The following is a 21149-nucleotide window of genomic DNA, read 5'->3' as shown; positions in this document are numbered from 1 at the left end:
TCTCTCACTTTCTCTCTATCTACCAGGTACTTCAAGCTTCAGAGCCTTTGCTTAAGCTGTGCCTCCCACCTGCCTACCTTCTCCACTTCTGTCCCTCTGAATAAGCACTGCTTGGGCTGTAAAAGCCATCTTAAATATCACCTCCTCATCGGAACCTTCACCAACCTCCTGTCTGTCCAGTTCAGGAGGCAAGAAGAACTTTCCAGGAAGGGTCGGCCACAGGAAGAACAGGAAGTGGGCATCTCCAGCCAGGGGGATGGGACCCGGGGGAGGAGCAAGGGGCACAGAATCGGGGTGGGGTTCCTACCTGGTGTCCACTAATGGCTTCAGCGGGTCCATAAACCCTTTGAAACTGTGGGCAAGTTGGGTCTAATGTATGTGCTTTGTTCTGGGGAGCGTCTAGGACACTCATCAGAGTCCCAAAGGGGCCTGAGACCTAGAAAAGGTTAAGAAACCAGGCTCTAAGGGAGAATTCCCTGAAAAGTGGTTCTCTTAATATGGGTGGCACATGGCATGCCCATCTCTGCTGCTAGTCAAGCCGCTGACAACAGGCAGTCACGGGGACTCCTCCCTAGTCAGTTCTCTTCAAGCCCCTCTGAGGGCACCAGTGAGGAAGTTTCCACTGGGTCCTGTCTGACTTTAGTATCTCTTCTAGGAGACCTGTTAGAAGACTCTAGCTCAGAGCCTTCAGGAGGCAAATACAGAAAACAAAAAACCCAAACCAACCAACTAATCACCCCAGCCAGAAGAGAGAGGTTACTTAAAAAAAAAAAAAAAAAAACTTCATCATATTTTTTTTCCTGAAAACCTTTTCATCATGACAAATGGTTTTCCACTTAAAGGGAGAAATCAAGCCTGCATTTTGGAATACATTTGGTAAAGTTAGAAAAATTAAAGCAAACGTAAGAAAAGATAAAGTAAGAAATAGTCATTGGTAAGTAAATATGGCAAAATTTACAAAAGGCGTATGACTCTGCCCAAGGAAACGTGGGCCTCTTCAGATATGGCAAAATAAGGGATCAGAGGGGGTAAGGAACTTGCTCAAGGTAGCACAGCAAGACCCTGGCAGAACAGTTCCCTGATTCTCAGTCATGCTCATCTCTTATCTCTAAGGTGAGGTGAGGTGGGGTGGAGTGGGGTGGAGGGTGTGGCGGACTGACCTGGGGAGGTCAGCAAGGGGGGTCTAGGGTAAGGTGACCAGATTTTAACATTAGTAAAGCGTGACACCATTGATCGTGGGTGGGGCGGGGGTGGGGCGGAGGAGGGGTGTGTTCTTGATTAAAAATTTGGTCTATGGAGCAACAAAAATTTTCATAGAACGCAAAAATAGTATTGTAATTTTTTTTAATTTCAACATAAGTACAATTTACAAATGTAATACATTAAAAAAAATTATGTATAGGGCGGTGCCTGTGGCTCAAAGGAGTAGGGGGCCAGTCCACCTGGGCGACCTTGCCCAGGAGAGGAGTAGGGAGTTTACATTAGCCTTTTCATTTCCAAATGAAATTACATTAACCTCTTCATTCCCGAATGGAGTTACATTAACCTTTTCAGCAGCCGAAAACCGTATATTCCCTTCCCTAGATTGTCGTGCATTCTTTCCAAAAATTGGGACTTTTTAAAAACGCCGTGGGACGCAGGACAAATTGTTAAAAAGCAGGATGAACACAGAGGGCCACTCATGCCCTGGTCCTACCCTTCGCCTCCAATGCCACTGGCTCTGGAGGGTCCCCCCCTAACCTATAGCCCGACCCAGGCTCACCTCCGCCATTTTTGTAGCAGAGGTACGGGAAACGCCAGACATTGCCCAAGCCCACGAAGCCGCCAGCCACAGAGAGCACAAAGTCGATCTTGTTGGACCACTTCTCCCTCTGGGGGGGTTTCCCCTCAGCCTCGTCTTCAGGCCGTGTGCCCGGGCTCTTCCCTGGCGATGGCTTCAGGATGTCCTTGTGGAAGTCTTTCAGACACTGCAGCTTCTCTTTGGTGGCCATCTCCTCGCTTTCTGTAAGGGACAAAACAGAACCAACACGTAGCTGGTAAGGGACCTCCTGTGTGTCTTAGGCACAAGCTCTTCCTTCTCATCTACAGGCCAAATCCCAGCTGTCCAGGCCTCGGGCAGGGGGCCTGGCACCCGCTCCTCTGTCTACTGCACACACAACAACAGTAAGTTGGATGCCCCCTTTAGGAGACCAGGACCTCAGGATCCAGTCTGGGGATTCTGGGGACACTTGCAACCCACAGAACGCACAGGTCCCACTCCCTGAGCACCTGCTGAACAGAGGGGCTCTGGGCCCCATGCTTGTCAGCCCCGAATGTCATAGCTGATGATAACCTCAGCCCTGGCATCATCTTTTACAAAATGCAACACACCCCAGGCAGTTCTAGACACCTTCCAAATAACGCCTGTGGTCTCCAGAAATTCACAGATACTATTTTCTAATTTTGAATTTGCACCAAAAAAAAAAAAAAAAAAATGGAGGCTCCTATTTCACTAATGTGCAGCGCCTCGTCCGCAGACGTGCCCATTCACAATCGTTGAAAGAAAGGATAAAGGGGCAAGGAGGAATGGTGCTTCAGGCTGGAATGGAAATAATACTTGAGAATGGGTTTCCATCAACACATAGAAAACGGATGTTTATGGAATATATTTTCAATTTACTGACTAGTCAGAGCTGCACTGGTGAGGATTATGCAAGCTGCTTGGTAATCTCCATTTGTACGTCCTTCCTTCTCTAACCATTCTCGGCTTACTCCAGAGGCAGCCGCCCCCTGCGGACCCCATCCACCCACCCAGCAGGAGGTGGATATCACTGGCTACCCAAAAACTGACCAGGGTTACCGAGAGCAACCTGAGTCTTAGCCCACAGCGAGAGGGTAGTGTGCAAGACCACGCCCCCCACCTTCAAGGGCTAAGCCATGATGTGCCAAAGGGAAACAAGATATAGACACGCTGGGGGAACCCAGAGTGGCTCCTCTCTGAGCTTCGGTTTCTCCATCTGCAGAAGAGAAAGACCAGCAAAGGTGGCTGACTCAGCTAAGCAGCGGGGGACACGACTTATTTTTTCTTCAGGATGCAAGTCAGTGACCAACATTGAAATACCTGAGTTCAGAGAAAAGTCAAGATTTCTAGGTTCTCTTGAAAAATTGGAAGATCAGGCTACAGTAGGCTCATACTCCTTCCTTCACATGGCACACCTCGCCAGCTCACAACCTGGCTCACAGGACACACGGGCCTGGCCAGCTCCTGCTGGCCTCCGAGTTTGTCTTCTCATCAAAGCGAGTTTGTCTTCTCATCAAAGCGCCTGGTGCTGCCTGAAAATACCACATTCCTTTCCTTGCTTGTTGACTGTCTCCTTGACTAGAATAGACCTTCCTGGGGACAAGGACCTCATCTGCCTTACTCACTGCTGTGTTCCCAGCGCCCAGTGCCAGACCTGCCACACAAGGAGGGTGTCAGGCAAGAGCTGCTGGGTAGATGGTTCCCAGAGTGGCATCTGCAAGCAGCTGGTGACAACTGCAAACCATGGCCCTGCCTCTTCCCAACTGCGCCATGCAGGCAGCTGTTTAGCCTCGGAGCCTTGCAGGCAAGGTGAGGTGGGGGCTGTCTGAGGACTCACCAGCCCCACCCACTGGGTCCACAGGAGCTGTGCTCTGAGGGGCAGAGGCACAAAAGCACAACAAACCCCCCATTTCCCCCACGCCTCCTTCCTCTCCTTGGGGTGGGGGACCCCAATTGTTTCACTATCTGGCAGAGAGCAGACCAAGAAAGGTTTCCTGGAGCCGCCGGGCAGCTCACGGAGCCCTTCCTCTGTCTGCTGGGGCATCCGCCATCGCCTTTCTCTGCCCTGCTCCCTCGGGGCCAGGCGCGGGTTAGGCGGGCCAATGGCTACTGTAAAAATAGCCCGACGGCCGGCATTGTTCTTGCATTCATCTGCACGGCCCTCGATGGTTATCTGGGCAGGTCATTGTGGGGCGGCTTGGTGGGCGCAGAATTGGAGGATGTGAGGGTCAACTCCCTCTGAGTGAAGGTGGTTCTTAGAGTGACCCAGAGCCTGTCGCCGAGAAGGGCTGGGCGAGCTCTTTTGGACTCTCCTTAGACCTCAGGGCGGGAAGGGATTTCACAAGGTCAGCTGGGCATTCAAATTCAAGAAAGGGAGGCTATCCCTTCTGTTCACATTCCCCATTAGGGGAAGGGGATCTTATGACCTCATGGGTGACTGGGACTGCAAAAGCTCGGCCCTACTAAGAGCTGGGATCTGCTTCCCTAGGACAACCCTGCAAGACCTGGCCCTGCCCGCTGGGCCCCCAGACCCACTTGCTCATGCCGCAGTGATACCCAGAGAACCGTCTAGAAAACTGGGAGGCAGCAACAAGATTTCTCTAAGACCTTTAGCTCTAGGCTCTGGTTTCTACAAAACAAGGCCTCTAGCCCCTCACACTCAGAACCCCATTGTCCCATAGCCGTGGCTGAGCTAGGATGAGGGTGGGGGCCTGGAAAGGTGCAGAGCAGGGGCCTGTCATATATCTGGCATCATGGGGGTCTCCCCACTTCCCTTTCCCAAGGTGGGCTCACCTGTCCACCTATGGGAGCTGCCATCACAGGTGCACCTGCCCTTGGAGAGCACACAGCTGGCAGCCCTGCCCTTGCAAAACCCCATTCCGGCAAGACCTGCCTGTACATTCCTGGCATCCACCCACAATCTCTCAGTTGCCATGGCAACCACGGGCTCCAAGCCCCATCAGCCCTTGCATGGGCATCTGTGGCAGCCTCCTCACAGGTCTTCCTGCTGCTACTCAGCCCACCCCCAAGCTATTCTCAACACAGCAGCTGAGGGCAGCTTAAACAGCATTATCAGATCGTCATGCCTCCCCCTAGCCCTCCTGTCACTCCTAGGAGAGAGCACAAGCTCCTTACCATGGCCCACCAGGTCCCAGCATGGGCCCCTGCTCCCCTCTGGCCCCATCTCCTGCCTCCCCTTTTCCTTAGAACATGGGCCACAAAGAACTGCTATATGGATCCTCACTCTAGAAAGCTCTCAGGCTCCCTGCCAGCTGCCCCAGGCCCTCTGGTGGCAGCCTGGCCTCTGGAGGAATCAGAGTATAAGCCCTGACCCAGAAGCTGAGAGCCATTTCCCGCCTGGGTTACCTCAGGCAAGTTACTCAACCTCTCTGGTCTTCAGTCTTCATCTGTAACATGTGGGTAACAGTGCCCACTTCATGGGGGCATTGTGAGGGCTCAAAGAGAGGAGTGCCCAGAAAGTGCTTAGAGTACATGGCACATGGCAAGTACAGGCAGTCCCGAGTTACAAACACCTGACTTACATACAACTCATACTTATGAACGGGGGTTATTGTGGGTAATGGGTAAATACACCTGCTACAACTTACATATAAATTCAACTTAGAAACAAACCTACAGATCTTCTTGTTCATAACCCAGGGACTTTCTACACCCCATAAATACTAGCTGTTATTATTACTGCTGCTATCACTTCAATAATAATGATTATCAGGTCCACCCCTGACCCTGGGCTATGTAAAGCCTTCATCCTACCCAGGGTGAGAGCAGCAAGACACAAGAGATGACAACTGACACCCTGAGGTCAGCTGTTACTCATCTGGGAGTAACAGTGATCAGGACGTTGCACTGATGTTGTGCCTGAACCCCTGGCTTATGGCTGCTCTGTCCTCTGGCAGCCCAGTCTGACCTCAGAAGACACCTTCCCTGGCATCCCCAGAGTAGTACCTCCATGCTTCCTTGCAGACTCGAATTTAGGCCAGTCACCCCCCACCAACCTCGCCAAAAACTGACCACCCGGGAGAGCAGTGAGTGCTCAGGAGCTCCTTCCACAGGCTTCCAGCAGCCTGTTTCCCTGCCTCCGCCCACGAGAGCTGTTTTCCTTGGCACTGGGCCCAGGGTTATTTTGTAGCGGCCGAGATATATCATTCCCCATTTTAAGAGCTTCCTCTTTGATTATTATAGCTACAAGCGATTAGAAGCCTCTCTGACACAGAGGCTCTGGGATGACGCCTCCACCCGCCCTCCTCGTCCCAGCTGAACATTCCCTGTTTCTGTTCCAAGGGTGGCAGCCAGAGCCAGCCGTGCCTGAAGACCGCATTGCAGATCACCTGGTCAGATTTGGCACATAGGCTGGCAGATTTAACCCAGTGCCAGTGACACCATGAATTTACTTTGCTCCTTCTCTGTTTAAAACTACCAGAATTTTGAGCACTCACTCTGTGCTGAGCTGTTTATAAACAGTTGCCTATTCTTTCTCCTAACACTCTTACTATGGAAGGGGCTTCTAGTATGATGAGGGAAGCTGAGGCTTCCGAAGGGAAGCAAGCAGCCTGGCTGAGGCTACACACATGGGAGGAAAGGAGAGAGACAGCCAGAATTCCCACCTTGGTCTGCCTCATGCCTAAGATACTGAGCAAAGCATGGAAAGAGGTCTCGGCATTCTTTGCGAAGGGGAATGCAGAGTGAGCAGGGTGGGGATCCCTGGGAAACAGGTGTCCTGGGTGTCCTGGCTGCCCGGCTCCCCTACAGTGCCCAAACACCAGCCGGCTGCCATGCCTCCACCCCCTCCCCCCCAGCTTCTGCCTCCTCAGTCTCTCTCTGGTAGAAAACAATGACTTAAATCTCTTATTGTCACTGACTTAACCACTGAGGAGCTTCTGCCATTGTTTTAGCAAGAGGGCAGGTCTTGTCTGCTTCCTCTGTGGCATGCTCCCCCACCACTAAGTGCCTGGCACAGAGCAGGGCTCCAAGAAAGATCTCTGGGCTGGGTCTGACAGTTTTCTGCATGTCAGCAAACCTCTGGGGCTTAGGAAAACAGCTCCCAGGATCCCAGAACTGGGGCAGGAGGAGACCTGGATGACATACTCACTTTACAGGTGGGGAAATCTGAGGCCCAAATGACCCCCAGCCCCTTGCCCTGCCCTGGCCTGCCCAGAGGAGGTGTCTTTCTCCTTTTCCCATTTGCCTGTCTACCCCAGAACCGGATTCTGGGCAACTGAGGCCATAACTCAGCCGTATGATCTGGAGTAACTAACAATCTCTTTGTGCCTAAGTTTCTCTACTATAAAAAAAATAGGGATAAAAATAATACCAGGGATGAAATGGGATGATGCCTATAAAATGTTCAGCACATGGCCTGGCACATGCCAAGTGACCAATAAAAATTAGCTACTATTGAAGAAAACAGCCAGCCACACTGGGATTTTATTACACTTATGTCAGGCATTTTACCCTAAATGTGTGTTAACAAAAGGAGAAAAAAATGGATGGTGGGACAGATGGGAGAATTACTAGTGAAAGGACATAACATTTCAGTTACATATGAGGAATGAGTTCAATAGCTCTACTGCATGTCATTGAGTTAATAATATGTTGTATATTTGAAAATGCTGAGCTATTTCTCACCACAAAAAACACACAGTGGTATGTGAGGTGATGTACAGTCAATTGGTTTCATTTAGCCATTTCTCATTGTATACAGATATCAAAATATCATGTTGTACACATCATAAATGTATACATTTGTTTGTCAATTAAAAACTTAAAAACGAAAAGCTGCACTTGGCCAGGACTAACAGCATGCACATTTATTTAGCACTGCACTCCACACTTCATAGGTATTTATTTTTTTTATTTTTGTAGTTTTTGGCCATGGCCGGGTTTGAACCCGCCACCTCTAGTACATGGGTCCAGCACCCTACTCCTTTGAGCCATAGGTGCCGCCCACTTCTACCAGGTATTTTATTAGTTAATCCCTCAGTGGGTGGTGCTACCATACTCCTTTTACTGAGCAGGTGCAGAGACCTGAAGTGACTTGCCCAGGGTCTCACAGTGAGTAAAAGGACACATAAGCCCCCAAAGGCTCCCTGGTCTGCCTTGGCCTCCAAAGTCTATGTTCTTAACCACTCTGGCTGCCACCGTCTCCTGAGTTAGCAACTTCACAAAGGGAAATGGGTTCTGGCATCTTTAAGAGGCCAGCTGCAAGCTGCTGGACCAGCTGACAAATTAGGGAACTAGTCAAGGGCAAACAGGGAAGTCAAGGGCTGCATAATGGAGACAGAGAGGGCCTGAGCACCCTGGAGTGGTCAGTGCCAAGGGTCACAGGCCGGGGCCGGGCCAGCTGATGAAACAGCACAGACTAGGGCAGGAGGTGGCGTTGTAGACCGGAGGTTTCCTCTATCTCAAACAGGGGGTGTCTGGTAGGTCTGAAGGGGCTCCTTGGAGCACAGTCTCCATAGATTCCAGGCCAGGAATAGGTTCAGTGAGAAGAGGGGCTGGGATCCATTAGTAATGTCTGCCCTGGGCACACTCCTTAGGGGCCATCCTTGGCCCTAGTGTTTAGCAATTAAGCACCCAACAAGAAAAGTGAGTAGTGTTAAGAGTGCTATTCCACCTACGAAAAGGGATAGCTGTTTTTGAACCAGGGGTTGTGGCAGGCACCTGTAGTCCCAGCTACTTGGGAGGCTGAGGCAAGATGACTTGAGCCCAGGAGTTTGAGGTTACTGTGAGCTATGACGCCACAGCATTCTACTGAGGGTCACAAAAAGGAATTAATCAAAGGCTTTGTTTCCCTTCTTTTTAATAAAAGAAGTACACCTTTGAAAGATTTAATCATTAATTGAATCATGTGGTCGGTCTCCTTCGTTATCTATTCCTGAGGAAAGACTAACTCAGGCATGGCAAGCTCAAATGCCTCCAGGGGCCTGATGGGTAAGGACAGGAGTCCAGTGGGTGGAGAGGCTGCAAGGGAAGGTGGGGACTGCTGTACAGGGACATCCGGGCTCTCACCACAGTGGCTCTCCCCAATTCCCACTACTGCAGCTGCCTTCAGGACTTGGGCCCACTGGGGCCGGATCCTCCAATTTCTTAAGAGATGTTGAAATATCTGGGTTGTCTGCACATAACCATTTTTCAATTTCTCAAACACCATGTGGGCGAGGCCCCAATACATAGGGGGCCAGACTCAGCCTGTGGCTAATTTGTCCTCTGGTCATATCACTGCCCCAGGTCACCCAAGGTGGCTGTGGCAAAAGGCAGGCCAGGCTCGTCTGGAGATGCTGAGCGGGCCAGCCTTTTACCCCAATGGCTTGTCCCAGTGAGGTCATCCAGGAAGCCCGGCATTGTTTTGCCCAGAACAAAGGCAAAACAATGAGAAAAATATTCTGGTCCTAGTGAAAGTGAATTCTGTTTGGGGTGGGGTGGGGATTGTTTTCATATGCCATCCTGGGGATGGGACTTGTTATCTAACTGGGGTTCAGCCTCTGCAGGTGAGGTCCTCTCCTGATCTCACAGCAACCCCTCACCCCACCAGAGCCCAGAGCACAGGCCTATCTTCAGAGACCCCTTACCTCTGCTGAAAGCCCTTTTCCTGGCTCACCCTTCATCCTCAACCAGCAGGAGCTTCAGCCTCTCCCTAGGCCTTGAGTAACCTTGCCTTTCACACATAAGGAAGCTGAGGCTCAAAGAAGGGGAGGGTCTTGTCCCACAGGTCCTGCAGCTATAGGGTGGTGGGTCAGGATTTGAACACAGTTCCCAATCTGTGACATTGATAACACCTAGAAGAAAGGTGACCTCTGGATGGGGATTTGCCAGGCCAGGTAGTTCATCTATGGCTTGTAGGAGGGAAAGTGGGTGAAGGTGAACAGGCTTTGCAAAGAACTGGCTTCTGGGACAATACCGGGGGCGGGGGGGCGGCAATTTGAGTCCAATCCACAGCCATCTTGTCACCTTCTCCTTATAAAAAACATTAGCAGATAAACATGAGGTCTGAGGACTGGGTCCAGATCGATGTTACCATCTCCTTGGAAGTAACAGGACCTGGCCCAAAGCCCCAGAAAACCAAAGACGTGCAGCAGAGAAGAAACACTGGAGGAACCGCCCAGCCGGCTGTGACGGGAGGGGAGAGGCACAGGCTCCTTGGGGATTGGGCTGGGCTGGGAAGGGTTGGAGAGGGCTGGAGAGGGCTGGAGAGGAGGCACTGCCCAGCAGTGGAGGTAGATCCCAGTACACACCAGACACAAAGCAGGAGTACCCCAAGGCACTGCCTCAGCAGGTGGCTGAGTCTGGGAAAGCTGTGGGCTGGGGTGGAAAGCTGGGTCTAGTTCTGACTCTGCCCAGTCGGCGGGTCAAGTCACTGCCCCTCAGCATCTCATAGGTCCAGGGGCAAAGCAAGAGAAAGGGAGGCTTTGGCAAGCAGCGACTGTCAAGGGGTGTTTACTGAGAAGCTCCTACTGTGCACCCACTACTGCCCCAGGCATTGGCACAGGGTAAGCCCTGAGGGGGTGACATTCCCAAAGGGGAGACAGACAACTGGACACAGAAATGAATAAATATTTATGTCAGTGACCAGCATATAGAAGACAACAATAGGGTGATGTGTGAGTGACGGAGCCCGGGCATTGGCAAGGCCCCTCTGCAGAGGTTCCTGAGGACTCACTATGAGTAGGCCTGTGCGAAGCCCCTTCTGGGCACCAACTAACAACTAACTCGTTTACTCCTCAGCAGTCTAGATGACGGAACGAGGCCTGGAGAGGTGAAGCCACTTGTCCAAGGTCACACGCAGCTGGGATTGGAACCCAGACAGTTGGCTCCAGGGTCCACACTGAAGCTAAGATCTGCATGGCAAAGATCTGGCAGAACAATGAGTGGCAGAGAGAAAGGGGGGCAGGGCCCTGAGGCCAGGCTCAGAACCTGGATTTATCCCAGATTTTGTGCTGTCCCAGTGAGGGTTCAACCCTTTCTGCTAAAGCCCCAGCTTGTCTGTGACCCCCTGGCCAACCCCTCCCTCAGCTCCGGGAGGGGACTTAAAGGCCTGTGTTGGGTTTTTCCCTATAGGCTTGTCTTGGAAACCCTGCCTGGCAACTCTGACCTTTCCACTTGACTTTCTAGTGGGGCCTATAGAGTTCTTAACCCCAGCACCTCAGTGCTATCCGGCTTCCTCATCACGAGCTGAGAATGTGTGGGGTGGGTGGTGGGAATGCCTTCCCCTTGCCCAAGGACCTCACATGGGTAGCACAAAGACACTGTTCATGTGTGTGGAGCCTAACTCCCCACCCCCAAAGTCCATAGGTAAAGCCATGCTTTGGAAAGAATGGGGTCAGTCTACAATCCATGTGATCTGGGAAGCCACTTTCCAGCTCTGCCCTGAACAGCTATGGACTCCCCAGCAGCAGGTCTCCCTGGGGAGGAGGCTGAACAACAGCAAAAGCCCAGCTGCCATCTGACCAAGCACTTGCAGAGGATACAGGGCCACCTTCCTGCCCTCCCTCTCGGGGCTAAGCTCTAGAGACAGAAGGGAGGGGCTCATTTTGTTAAAGTAACACACAAATTCTATGAGTTCAAAGGAAGGACAGGGATTACACATCTGGCCAAGGGCAGGCAAGAAAGGTATCAAAGAGGAGGTACTGTGACAAGCTCTGAGCCGGGCCTCACAGCCCGGGCTCACGGAGGACCCCAAACACCACTTAGTAGACCTGGGCACACTCAGAAACCAAAGCTGAGCTGGAGGAGGGGAGGGCCACTAGGCAGCAAGGCTGGACTGGGCACACACAGGTGTCTGCAATGCCTGGCCCTGGCCTGGTGGGGCATCTGCTTTCCTTTAGCACACCATTGGATTTGCTCTTAACACTGGGGTTTGGGGGTTTTGTTTTCCTCTTGCTGGGCTGTCTTGGCCACCCTGCCTGGCAGCCCTGCTCCAAAGCATAGGGGTTGGGGTAAGGGCTGGAGGGGAGTCCCTTCCCCACTCCCGTCCTCCATAGCTGGGCTAGCCGAAGTCAGGCTGCCACAGTGGCCTGCAGAGGTGCAAGAGGGGTGAGTCAGCAAGCCACCTCCTCCCGGCACTGACTCACCAGCAATAAGGCAGCAAGGCTGTCCCTTCTGCCTGTTAGCTTCCCTACCACCGCAGCCCTCAGCTTGGTTTTGCCGGAAGTGGGGGTGGGGCGGAGTCGACCACGAGCCCAAGGCAGGCCCTGTAGAACCCAGGATTCTTTCTGAAGGCTACAAAAAAGGGGCTCAAGGAAACAGAAAGGTTCGGTTGCCATTTCCTTAAGCCTCCCCTCCTAAGCTCTAAGAACCCTAGAGCTGCCCCCTCCTCACTGGCTGCCTCTGAAAAGCAAACACAGGACAGCCCCTCCCTCGCTCTTCAGAAAATGAAAGAAGACAGGCTCCAGGGACCAAGCCAGCTAAGGGTGCACCTGACAGAAGTCACAGCTTCACGGAAAACAGAGGCACCCCCTGCTGCATGGACTCGGTCACTTTCTCTCTCTCAGCCTTGGTGTTACCTTCCGTAGCAGACATGAAAATCCCATCTATAGCATGTGAAACTCTCTGCTCATTAAATACTTGTAAACATCCTCCCCCCTCCCTTCTCCTTGTTCCTCTTTTAAGAATGTTTCTCCTCAACAAGGAAGGACTTTCTTCTTCCTTCCTACCTACAACCCAACCTCACACCGACTCAGAAATGAGGATCAACCAGAGTTTGGTGCCAGAGGATTCAAACAGCCTGGAACTTAGTGAGCTGGTGGTGACTACCAGCACTGCCTATGGCTAGTGCCCTCCTGTTCTGGCATAGGCGCCTGCCCCACTTATCTGGAAACCAGGTTTTAGGTACCCTCTACCCTCTAGAATGGACTCAAGATCCCTAGGGTTTGCTGAGCCACACATCCTGTGCTTTCTCAGGCCCTACACCTTGGGTCATGCTGTCCCCTTGGCCTGGTACACTATTCTCCCGAGGAATTAACAGACAATCCTCACAGTTCAGCCTGGACAGGCCACCTTTGGCCCCACATTCCCAGCCCTTACTGTAATTGCCTACTACTCCTCTGTTGCCCAGGGCCTGCTTCCTCACACCTAGTACACGGCCTAGCACAACAAATATTTGTCTGCTGGGACATCTGGTGCTCAGGGATCAGGGACACTCCGGGTAGGGACAGCCTTGCACTTCAGCAGTTCCCAGGACTCCTTGTGAGGGTGGCAGAGCAGAGCACAATGACAGGTGCTTAGGACTCCTGCAGGGCCGTCATCAGCAAGGCAGGGTAGACCAGGAAGTGTCCCCAGCATCTGTGCATAGTTTCCCGCCAAATGGTCAAAACTCTACAAACCTTTTCTCTTATTTTGAGAGATGACTCCCAAACATTTAGGATAGTGACTTTCATTAGTCATATGTCCCCTGAACATCTTCCAAAAATGACTTTGAAGTGAATTTCCCTGGCACCTAAGTGTTTGCCAAGTGCCAGGGGAAACCGCGGGGGTCCCTGCACCAGATTGCAGACTCAAAATGGGGCCTCAGACATCTTAGTAAGACTTAGTGCATCCCTGTGCAAGCCCACTTCAGAGATGAGAAAACCGAGGCCCCAGAGCAGGTCAATGACCAGACAGAAGTACAGACACCAGCCTCTTCCACAGAAGGCCCTCAGAGCTGGAGGGAGCTCATTTCACAGAGAGGAAACTAAGGCCTCTTGGAGGTGGTGGAGAGCGGGGGGTGTTCCCAACAACCCCAGCCCGGTGGAGTACAGCGGGTGCTGGAGGCTGAAAGTAAGCTCTGTTTCAAACCTGGGTGGACGGGGTTCATATCTAAGTCTGTCAGGCTGGCAGATGTTGGTGTGGCAACGGCAGCGACTTCCAGCACTACAAGATGGTGACTAACAGCAGCTACTGCTGGGCTAGAAGAAAAACTCAGCGTTAACATCCACACCAGGATAGGGCTTGTGGGTGGGCTGATACTTCTCAGCTGTGGTCTTCCTACACACACAGACCTTCCCCCAGGACAGCCCCCAGGGGTATCCATGTTCCTTCACCTTCCAGTGCCCTCCCCTGACACCGCCATGGTGCTGTGGAAGGGGCTGCCTTCTGAAGGCCAGTCAGCCACACAGCATCACAAGGGGCCACACCAACCACAGGAAACTAACTCCTTGTAGGCGTGCCCTGACCTCTGCTCCTATCAGCTTGCTTCTAGCAGACCCCAAGCCCCTGCCATGTCAGACCCCTAGTTCAAGAACTATCAGTGACTCCCAGCTGCTTGGAGAATAATCTCTAAATTTCTCCTCCTAGAGTCCAAGCCTCCCTGTGCTTGTCTGTCTGGTCCCTGATCTCTTATTTCTCTTTTTGTCCAGCATGAGACCAGGGCCTCCTCATTCTCCACAGCATGTCCTTCAAGTATGTGCGTGGTAGGTGGGTTCTCTTGTGTTTCAGGGGATGCCACCCATGTTGAAGGCCTTAGCCCAGGTATCACCCCCTTGTAGAAGTTCTCCCACCCACCCCAGACTCTTGCCTCCCACCTCCTCCAGCTCACACCACCCCTACCATTCACTGGATGCTGGGCTCTCATTCAGAACTTTGCAACTTTGGACAAAGTTCAAAGCTCTCTTTGGGAAACCTCAATGTCTTCATCTGTAAAATGGGCCCCATAGCCCATAAAACTATCCATTATTGAAGTCTCTGGGATCTTAAGAAGGACTGGTGGATGACCAAACTCTTCAGATGGACTGGAACATTAGAGATGCCTTGGACAATGGGTAAAAAGGTAGAGAGATGCCTGGGCCTACCCAGACCTGACTCTGAATCTTTAAGAAGGGGGTCTGGTAACCCGGACTGTTTGTTACACCAGCTTCCCAAATGAATCTTCAAATCAGGTAATGTTGGGAACATTGGTGCACTGGGAAACACTCAGTCAAATGTTAAACAAAATTGACTGGTGACAGAAATCACAGCTGGCCACATGTGTCTGCATGTGTGTGTGTATGTGTGCAGACATCCTGCCTGTCAGGATGCAAGCATGTGGGGGCTGGGCCAGCCCAGGTTTCAATTCTGCCAGTCCCACTGTGTCCAGGCTCACGGCATAGACATCTAACCTAACCTTGAGAGATCACCACGGGTTCCCCTATTCCTATTGCCACTGCTCCTCACCAGGCCCCTGTGGGGATGGGCATTTTGGCCCTCATTTTATAAATGAGGAAAATGAGGCTCAGAGAGGGTACGTAGCCTGGTCCAGGTCACTGAGTGAGAGAATAACAAGATGGCCAACATTCTACCTGCTTGCTCAAGTGAAAAGGAGTTTGAGACATCAAGGTGAAGGCTATCGGGGCTGGCTGGGGCTGGCCAGCTCAGTGGGGCCTGTAAGTCTCATCCTAGGGGAGAAGCCTCAGAGACAAACTCCTAGCCCCAGGCTCTGCACCCTGGTGAGGGACACAGTTCAGCTGAGCCAGCCTCAGGCAGCATCTCCAAGGTTAGAAACAAGCTGCAGCATCATCTGGGACTCGGGGGCTCTGTGACAGTCACCACAGCAGAGGGGGTCACTTTCTATCTACAGTGGAGGCAGCAGGTAAGATTTTCCCAGCAGGAGAAACACCAGCTCCCCTGGCACAAGGCCACAGGAGGCCCTGCTGAGCACTGCTTGGCCAAGGCAAGGCTTGTCCCTCTCTGGGCTATGGTTTAGACTAGCTGGTCAGGAGATTCCTCCACAGCCTGGAGGTGCAGTGTCCTGACAGTCCCTTCCCACACACGTGCACATACAGGTGTACACACACACACAGCCCCCTCTCTTGGAGAAGGGACCCTCCCCAGGAGAGCAAACTGCACACAGTAATTCAACCTATCTATGCCTCAGTTTCCTCAAATATAAAACAGGGCTTAATGATTGTGCCAACCTCATGAGTTGTTGAGAAGTTAACTACACTAATACATACAGACCCCTTTAAATGGGCCTGGCACACGGGAGGCACTTAGAAAGTTCAGGTTACCAGGATGACAAAACAGATCAACAGCCTGGACCCTGAGCTGAGGCCCGCTGGGCACCTCTGGGTGCCAAGCCTGCTGGGCGCTCCCAGATCATCTCACAACACCAAGACCAGGGTTCAGACGTAGGTCAGCCAGTCCTGAGATCTGGGGCATTACCCTCACACCCCTGCCTCCTCCTGGTGGCTTCCTCTGTTCTGTTCCAACTCTTTCTCCCCAGGCTATCCAGAGACGGCCTTCTCTTCTGCAGTGGGTGCGATCAAGGGATACTGAGGTTCCCATCACACTTGCTGATGGTGCTGATGGTTGGTGGCTTCCTTCCTGGGGTCTGAGCATAGACAAGGAAACCCACTGTCACCCCCCCTTCCCTAGCTTTGGGGTGCAGTTTTGGAAGCATCTGAAGCCGCTGCCTGAGGAAGAGCAGAAAGCAGAGAGAAGCAAGTGGCCAGACCAGACCTACAGCTCCCCATACAGGGATCTTGGGGTGGTGACATCTGCCAGGCTGGGGAAACAGAAATTACAGGGTTAGGGGCTGGACCTCAGAGCAGAGAAGAGCTCTGTTGTGGAAACAGGTCTGTAGAGTGGCCCCAGCAACTTGTGGGAGGGAACTGCAGGCCAGCTACTCGGAGCAGGTTGGCCGAGCAGAATAAAACTCTGGGAGAGGAAGATGACCTCTACGTGCCCCCAGGATGGCTGCGCTGCAGAGATCAGACACTGGGACCACTCAGCCCGGCAGCCTTGAAACCCCCGGGCACTTGAGACTCCTTACTAAGGCATCACAGAATGACAGATGAGCCCAGCAACTTGATGCCCGAGTTCACATACAGGGAAGGAAATGGAGGTCGGGAAAGGAGAAGGGTGTGCTCTGCAACTAGACTCAAATCCCAGCTGTGCAACCCTGGGCAGCCTACTCTCCGTGCCTTGGTTTCCTCAGCAAAACGTGGCCAATAAGGGCATCGAGCCCACAGAGCAGAGGGCGCTCAGACCTGCCAACACGATAAGACGCACAGCAGGAGCCAGGTGCGCAGGGGTTTCAAGGCGCATTAAAATTCCATGCATGAGGGCAAACTTTTCTTTACACTGGAGCTAATCTGGAAGAAATGCCTGCCCCTGGGAGGTCTCAGGACAGCAGCAATTATTGTGGTTGGCTCTGAGATCTTCCCAAAGAGCTTCTACCCTGTGGCTGTCCGGCGCCACGCCATGGCTACGCCCACAGGGATGAAGCTTTCCCCAGCCTGTGGTGTGGGGTGTCCCTGCCTTCTAACATTACAGCCTTCCTACTCTTTTTGGTTTTAAAAATGCATTTTCTTTTACATCATGGGGAGAGCAATTGGTCACTTTTTTTTTTTTTTAAATCTCCACAAAGTAGCAACATGAATAGCTCACTAACTTTCATGGGCCACTCCATTCCTCAATGCAAACTTGGTTTCTGAACTTAGACTAGCTTGCGAAATTCAACACTATCATCTGGCCTAATGTCCCCGTTTCATAGGTGAGAAAACTGAGGCCCAAGGAGGGAAGAGGCTGCTTGAGACTAGAGGAGACCCTCCACCTGCAGTGTTCCGGGTGTGGTCCTACACATCCACGCCCCTTTCCAGCTGCCCCTAAGTGCTTGGATTTCCTAGCACCACACAGCCTCCTTCACTTAGCTGGGGAGTGCTCCCTAGGTCCAGGAAGTCCAGAGTCCCAAATTCCGTGTAGGTACTTGGCCCCAGGGAAGGTTCTGCCGACCCCTGTCCACCTAGTGACCTACCTTGGGTCAGCTTAGGTACTGAGAGGCTCCATCCAGCAAGGATTTGGGCTGAGGAGGTGGGAGAACAGAGGCTCCCATAGGTGGTCTGGGGGGGGCAACCTGGCCAAGCATCCTTAGCTAGGAGGTCTGTGTCCCCCTCCAGGCTGGATGCCTCTGAGGAAGGCCTTTTTCCTGCCAGCGCCCCCTTAAAGGACCACCCAGGGCCCCAGGAATTAAGAAGCACCAGAGAGCTCCCACATTTTCCCCCTGCACACCCCCCTGCAGGCAGACTCCTCTGAACCCTGTTTCCCAGGTAACTGCCACTGTTGGTGACCTCATAGGTCATGAGTCACAGAAGGGAGTCCTGTGTGGTTCTGGAAAGAAACAGAGGCTCCAGGAGCAGATAGGGGCACTGGTGGACAGGCAACTCTGACTTACCCGAGGCAGGGATATCGAGGCGCAGAAGAGACCAGAGAGAGTACAGAAGACACCCAGTACCTTGGCTCTGGGCCTCAGAATATCGGGTCATGAGGTCACAATGCCCCTTCCAGCACAGCCTAGAGTGCCCAGAGACTGTGTTTTCCATGAAAATGCAGCCAATTAAGAAGGTGTTCTAGCAGAACAAAAGGCAGAGAGGGAGGTCCATTATCATAGAACTTCCCATCTCCATGCCACTCCTGGGAGGCCCTGGGCGCAATGTCCCCTGAGAAGCCCCCTCCACCAGTCTCTTCACAGTTCATTCTTAGCTGTGATCCTTGTGCAGCCAGCAGGTTGCTCTCGAGTGGGGGTCAGGCCCATCACAGGTAGGAGTGAGGAGGGGTTCATTGTCATAGAAACCCTTCCTCCTAATTCCAACAATAATAATAATAATTGGAGCTTTCATTATGTGCCTGGCACTGTGCTGGGTAACTGTATAGAATTTTACCTAATAGTGATTTTTTTTTTTTTTTGAGATAGAGCCTCAAGCTGTCGCCTGGGTAGAGTGCCGTGGCATCACAGCTCACAGCAACCTCCAACTCTTGGGCTCAAGGGATTCTCCTGCCTCTGCCTCCCAAGTAGCTGGGACTACAGGTGCCTGCCACAATGCCCAGCTATTTTTTTTTTTTTTTGGTTGCAGCTGTTATTGTTGTTTGGCAAGCCTGGGCTGGATTCAAACCCACCAGCTCAGGTGTATGTGGCTGGCGCCTTAGCCGCTTGAGCCACAGGCGCTGAGCCCTAATAGTAATTTTTTTTTGCTGTTTTTGGCCAGGGCTGGGTTTGAACCTGCCACCTCTGGCATATGGGGCCAGCACCCTACTCCTTTGAGCCAGAGGCACTGCCCCTTAATAGTAATTTTTTAATTGTGCTAAATATTTCTTTTCTTTCTCTGGATCATTTTTTACTGATTATAGCTGCTCCTGTCTCTTCTCACCAGTCTGAAGATAATGAGTCTTTGTAGCACCTTAGAAGAGCCTTACAGGACAAGACGCACACTCTTGAAATGCCTTAAATGTAGGTGAAATCTTCCAATCACAGAGCCAGAAGCAGCTCCCTGGGCCGAGGGCCTGCGTGGGCACGCCAAGAGATTGGCACTTCGGAGCATTACTTCATCCAGTCCTCACCCACCACCCTATGAGATGAACCAAGGACTTTACTCCATTGCACAGATGAGGAACTGAGACTCAGAGATGTTAAGTCACTTGACCAAGATTGCACAGCCAGGAAGAGGTGGACTCCAAAGTCCCAGATCCTTAACCACTGGGCTCTGGGGCATCTCCTTGCTGCAACCATTGATGCCATGAAGTCCCATCCCCTTCAATCTGCCACTGGAGGAAACCGAAACTAGCAGGAGGTAGGGGAGTTATTTTTCAAATGCACCAGCAAGAATTAGAATCCAGTCTCTGGATTTGGCATGACCATATGTATCTTCCAGGACTAGGTGGCAGCCAGTTTCTCACTGCAGTATGGGTAGCAGCTAACATTCGCTTGCTGTAACAGGCCTTCTGCTAAGTGCTTTGTGCGGCTCTTCCCATTTAATTATCCTAGTAATTGGTAAGTATCCAGTATACCTGCTGTATACCCTCAGGCTAGGGAAGAGATTTTTTTATACACTTATATTCAGACTGGCCAGAGTAGTTAAGTAGCTAACATCCAGGGGTGTGGCTCATCTTAGTATATTGACAAGGGAAAGGGGGAGAATCAGGGATTGTCTGTCTCCCTGCCCAGACCATTTTTGGAAATGCAATTGCTTCCTTCCTCCCTCCCCCTCTTTTGCTCGTAACCCTTCACCTCCTCCAAGCTTTCTTTCACCCTGACCCTCTGGCAATGAGTCCAGCCACTGCACCCAGGACTTAATCAGCTTACTCACCCTATAGATAGCCTGGGCCGCTGGCTCCCTTTACTCCTTGGGGGCAAGGATACCTGAGATTTAGGCCACAACTATAAATAGCCGAGAAATCTGTCCCTTTTAATTGACTCATCTATTTATTTGGTCAATCAGTTCCTGCTGACCCCCAGATGGCCGAGTTCTACATAACTCCTGCCAACACTGTGAAGAGAGGGAGGGACCTCCTTACCTCCCCTGCTGTGCTCTCTGCGGGACTCTGCCCTTAAACACGCTTTGCCTAGTTCCACCTTTGCCTGTGCTGTGTCACCTAGAAGGGTTTAATGGGAACCTAATACTGCCATTGCCAGCTGCAAGTGAGGCCCTCAGAAACGTCACTTCCCCCTGGAGGCCTCAGTTGCATCATCTGTAAAATGGGCCATCTCAAATTACACAAGGGAAGGTACAAGGAAGTGCCTCAAGACACAATTGGATTTACTTTCTGGAGAAACACTACACTCCCTGCCTGAGAAAAGATCAGCCTTCTCGTTTGTTCAACAAACACCTGACCTTGATTCTGCCTCTTTATAACTTCAGTTAAGGTGCTAGATGAGGCAGAAACAAATACCCAGGGCTTGAGATCTGTCATGCAGGGAAAACACCAGATAAATACCACCCAGTGTTCTATGTCAAACGAGCAGCTTCCATGGAGTCACTTTCGACAACGCTATTGTCCCCTCCCAAGGCACTTTACACGTTCGTTCCCAAAACCATGTGAGTCAGCAAACTAGGTTAGATACCTCATTACAGTGGGTTTCCTCTTGGGGCTTCAGCCCACTCCTGTGACTCTCCTACTATGGTGTCTGGGTGAAAGCAGGACTTATCTATTTTTCTTCCTGAGCAGAGAAGCCAGTTGTCAAAACAGCTAAGTAACAGTCACTATATTTAAGGGGCACCTGGAACTATTAACTAAGGACTTCTAGCTCTGGGATTGAATCAAGACCAGCCCTGGGCAGCTCTTCATCCTTCCCTAGAACAAGACACCCCAGCCAAGCTGAGCTCTTTAAGGCTTCCAGAAAGCTCACCCCAGACACCCCCTCTCTTCCACACCTTTCCACGGCCAGTTTCCCCTGCTGGTAATGCCCTTCCTATCTTGTGCCCACCTGACATACTTCTGTCATTCAAGACTTCTGGGAACTTTTTCTGTACTTTGTATGCCCAAAGCATCTTCACAAGACCCTGATGACAGGCTCCTGAGTTGGTCTGGTGACTTCCTACGCTGGCCTGGGAGTTCCCAGGGTGGACAGAGAGCTACTCATCTCTGTGTCTCCAAGGCCCAGTGAGGGCCTGAACAAAGGAAAAGT

At 51.8% G+C, this 21149-nt stretch overlaps 1 protein-coding gene across 7 annotated transcripts in view; it reads right to left on the bottom strand.

Moving 5' to 3' along the window:
- The window catches only part of SLC6A6 (solute carrier family 6 member 6), an 82694-nt gene that overhangs the window by 40272 nt on the left and 21273 nt on the right, over positions 1 to 21149 (bottom strand). For 4 of the 7 annotated variants that reach the window (XM_003796217.3, XM_023516949.1, XM_023516950.1 and 1 more), the window contains one exon: positions 1763 to 2002. In XM_003796217.3, the coding sequence (XP_003796265.1) occupies positions 1763 to 1991 (229 nt within the window). In that variant the 5' untranslated portion in view covers positions 1992 to 2002. Of the gene's footprint in view, positions 1 to 1762; positions 2003 to 13570; positions 13681 to 21149 lie in introns of all 7 variants that reach the window. The other 3 variants (XM_023516946.1, XM_023516947.1, XM_023516948.1) reach the window with 1 other exon arrangement.

Source organism: Otolemur garnettii, unplaced genomic scaffold (assembly GCF_000181295.1).
Source record: "Otolemur garnettii isolate 467f Iridium unplaced genomic scaffold, OtoGar3 scaffold00101, whole genome shotgun sequence".
Classification (NCBI taxonomy): domain Eukaryota; kingdom Metazoa; phylum Chordata; class Mammalia; order Primates; family Galagidae; genus Otolemur; species Otolemur garnettii.
This window is presented reverse-complemented; position numbering and strand designations above follow the sequence as displayed.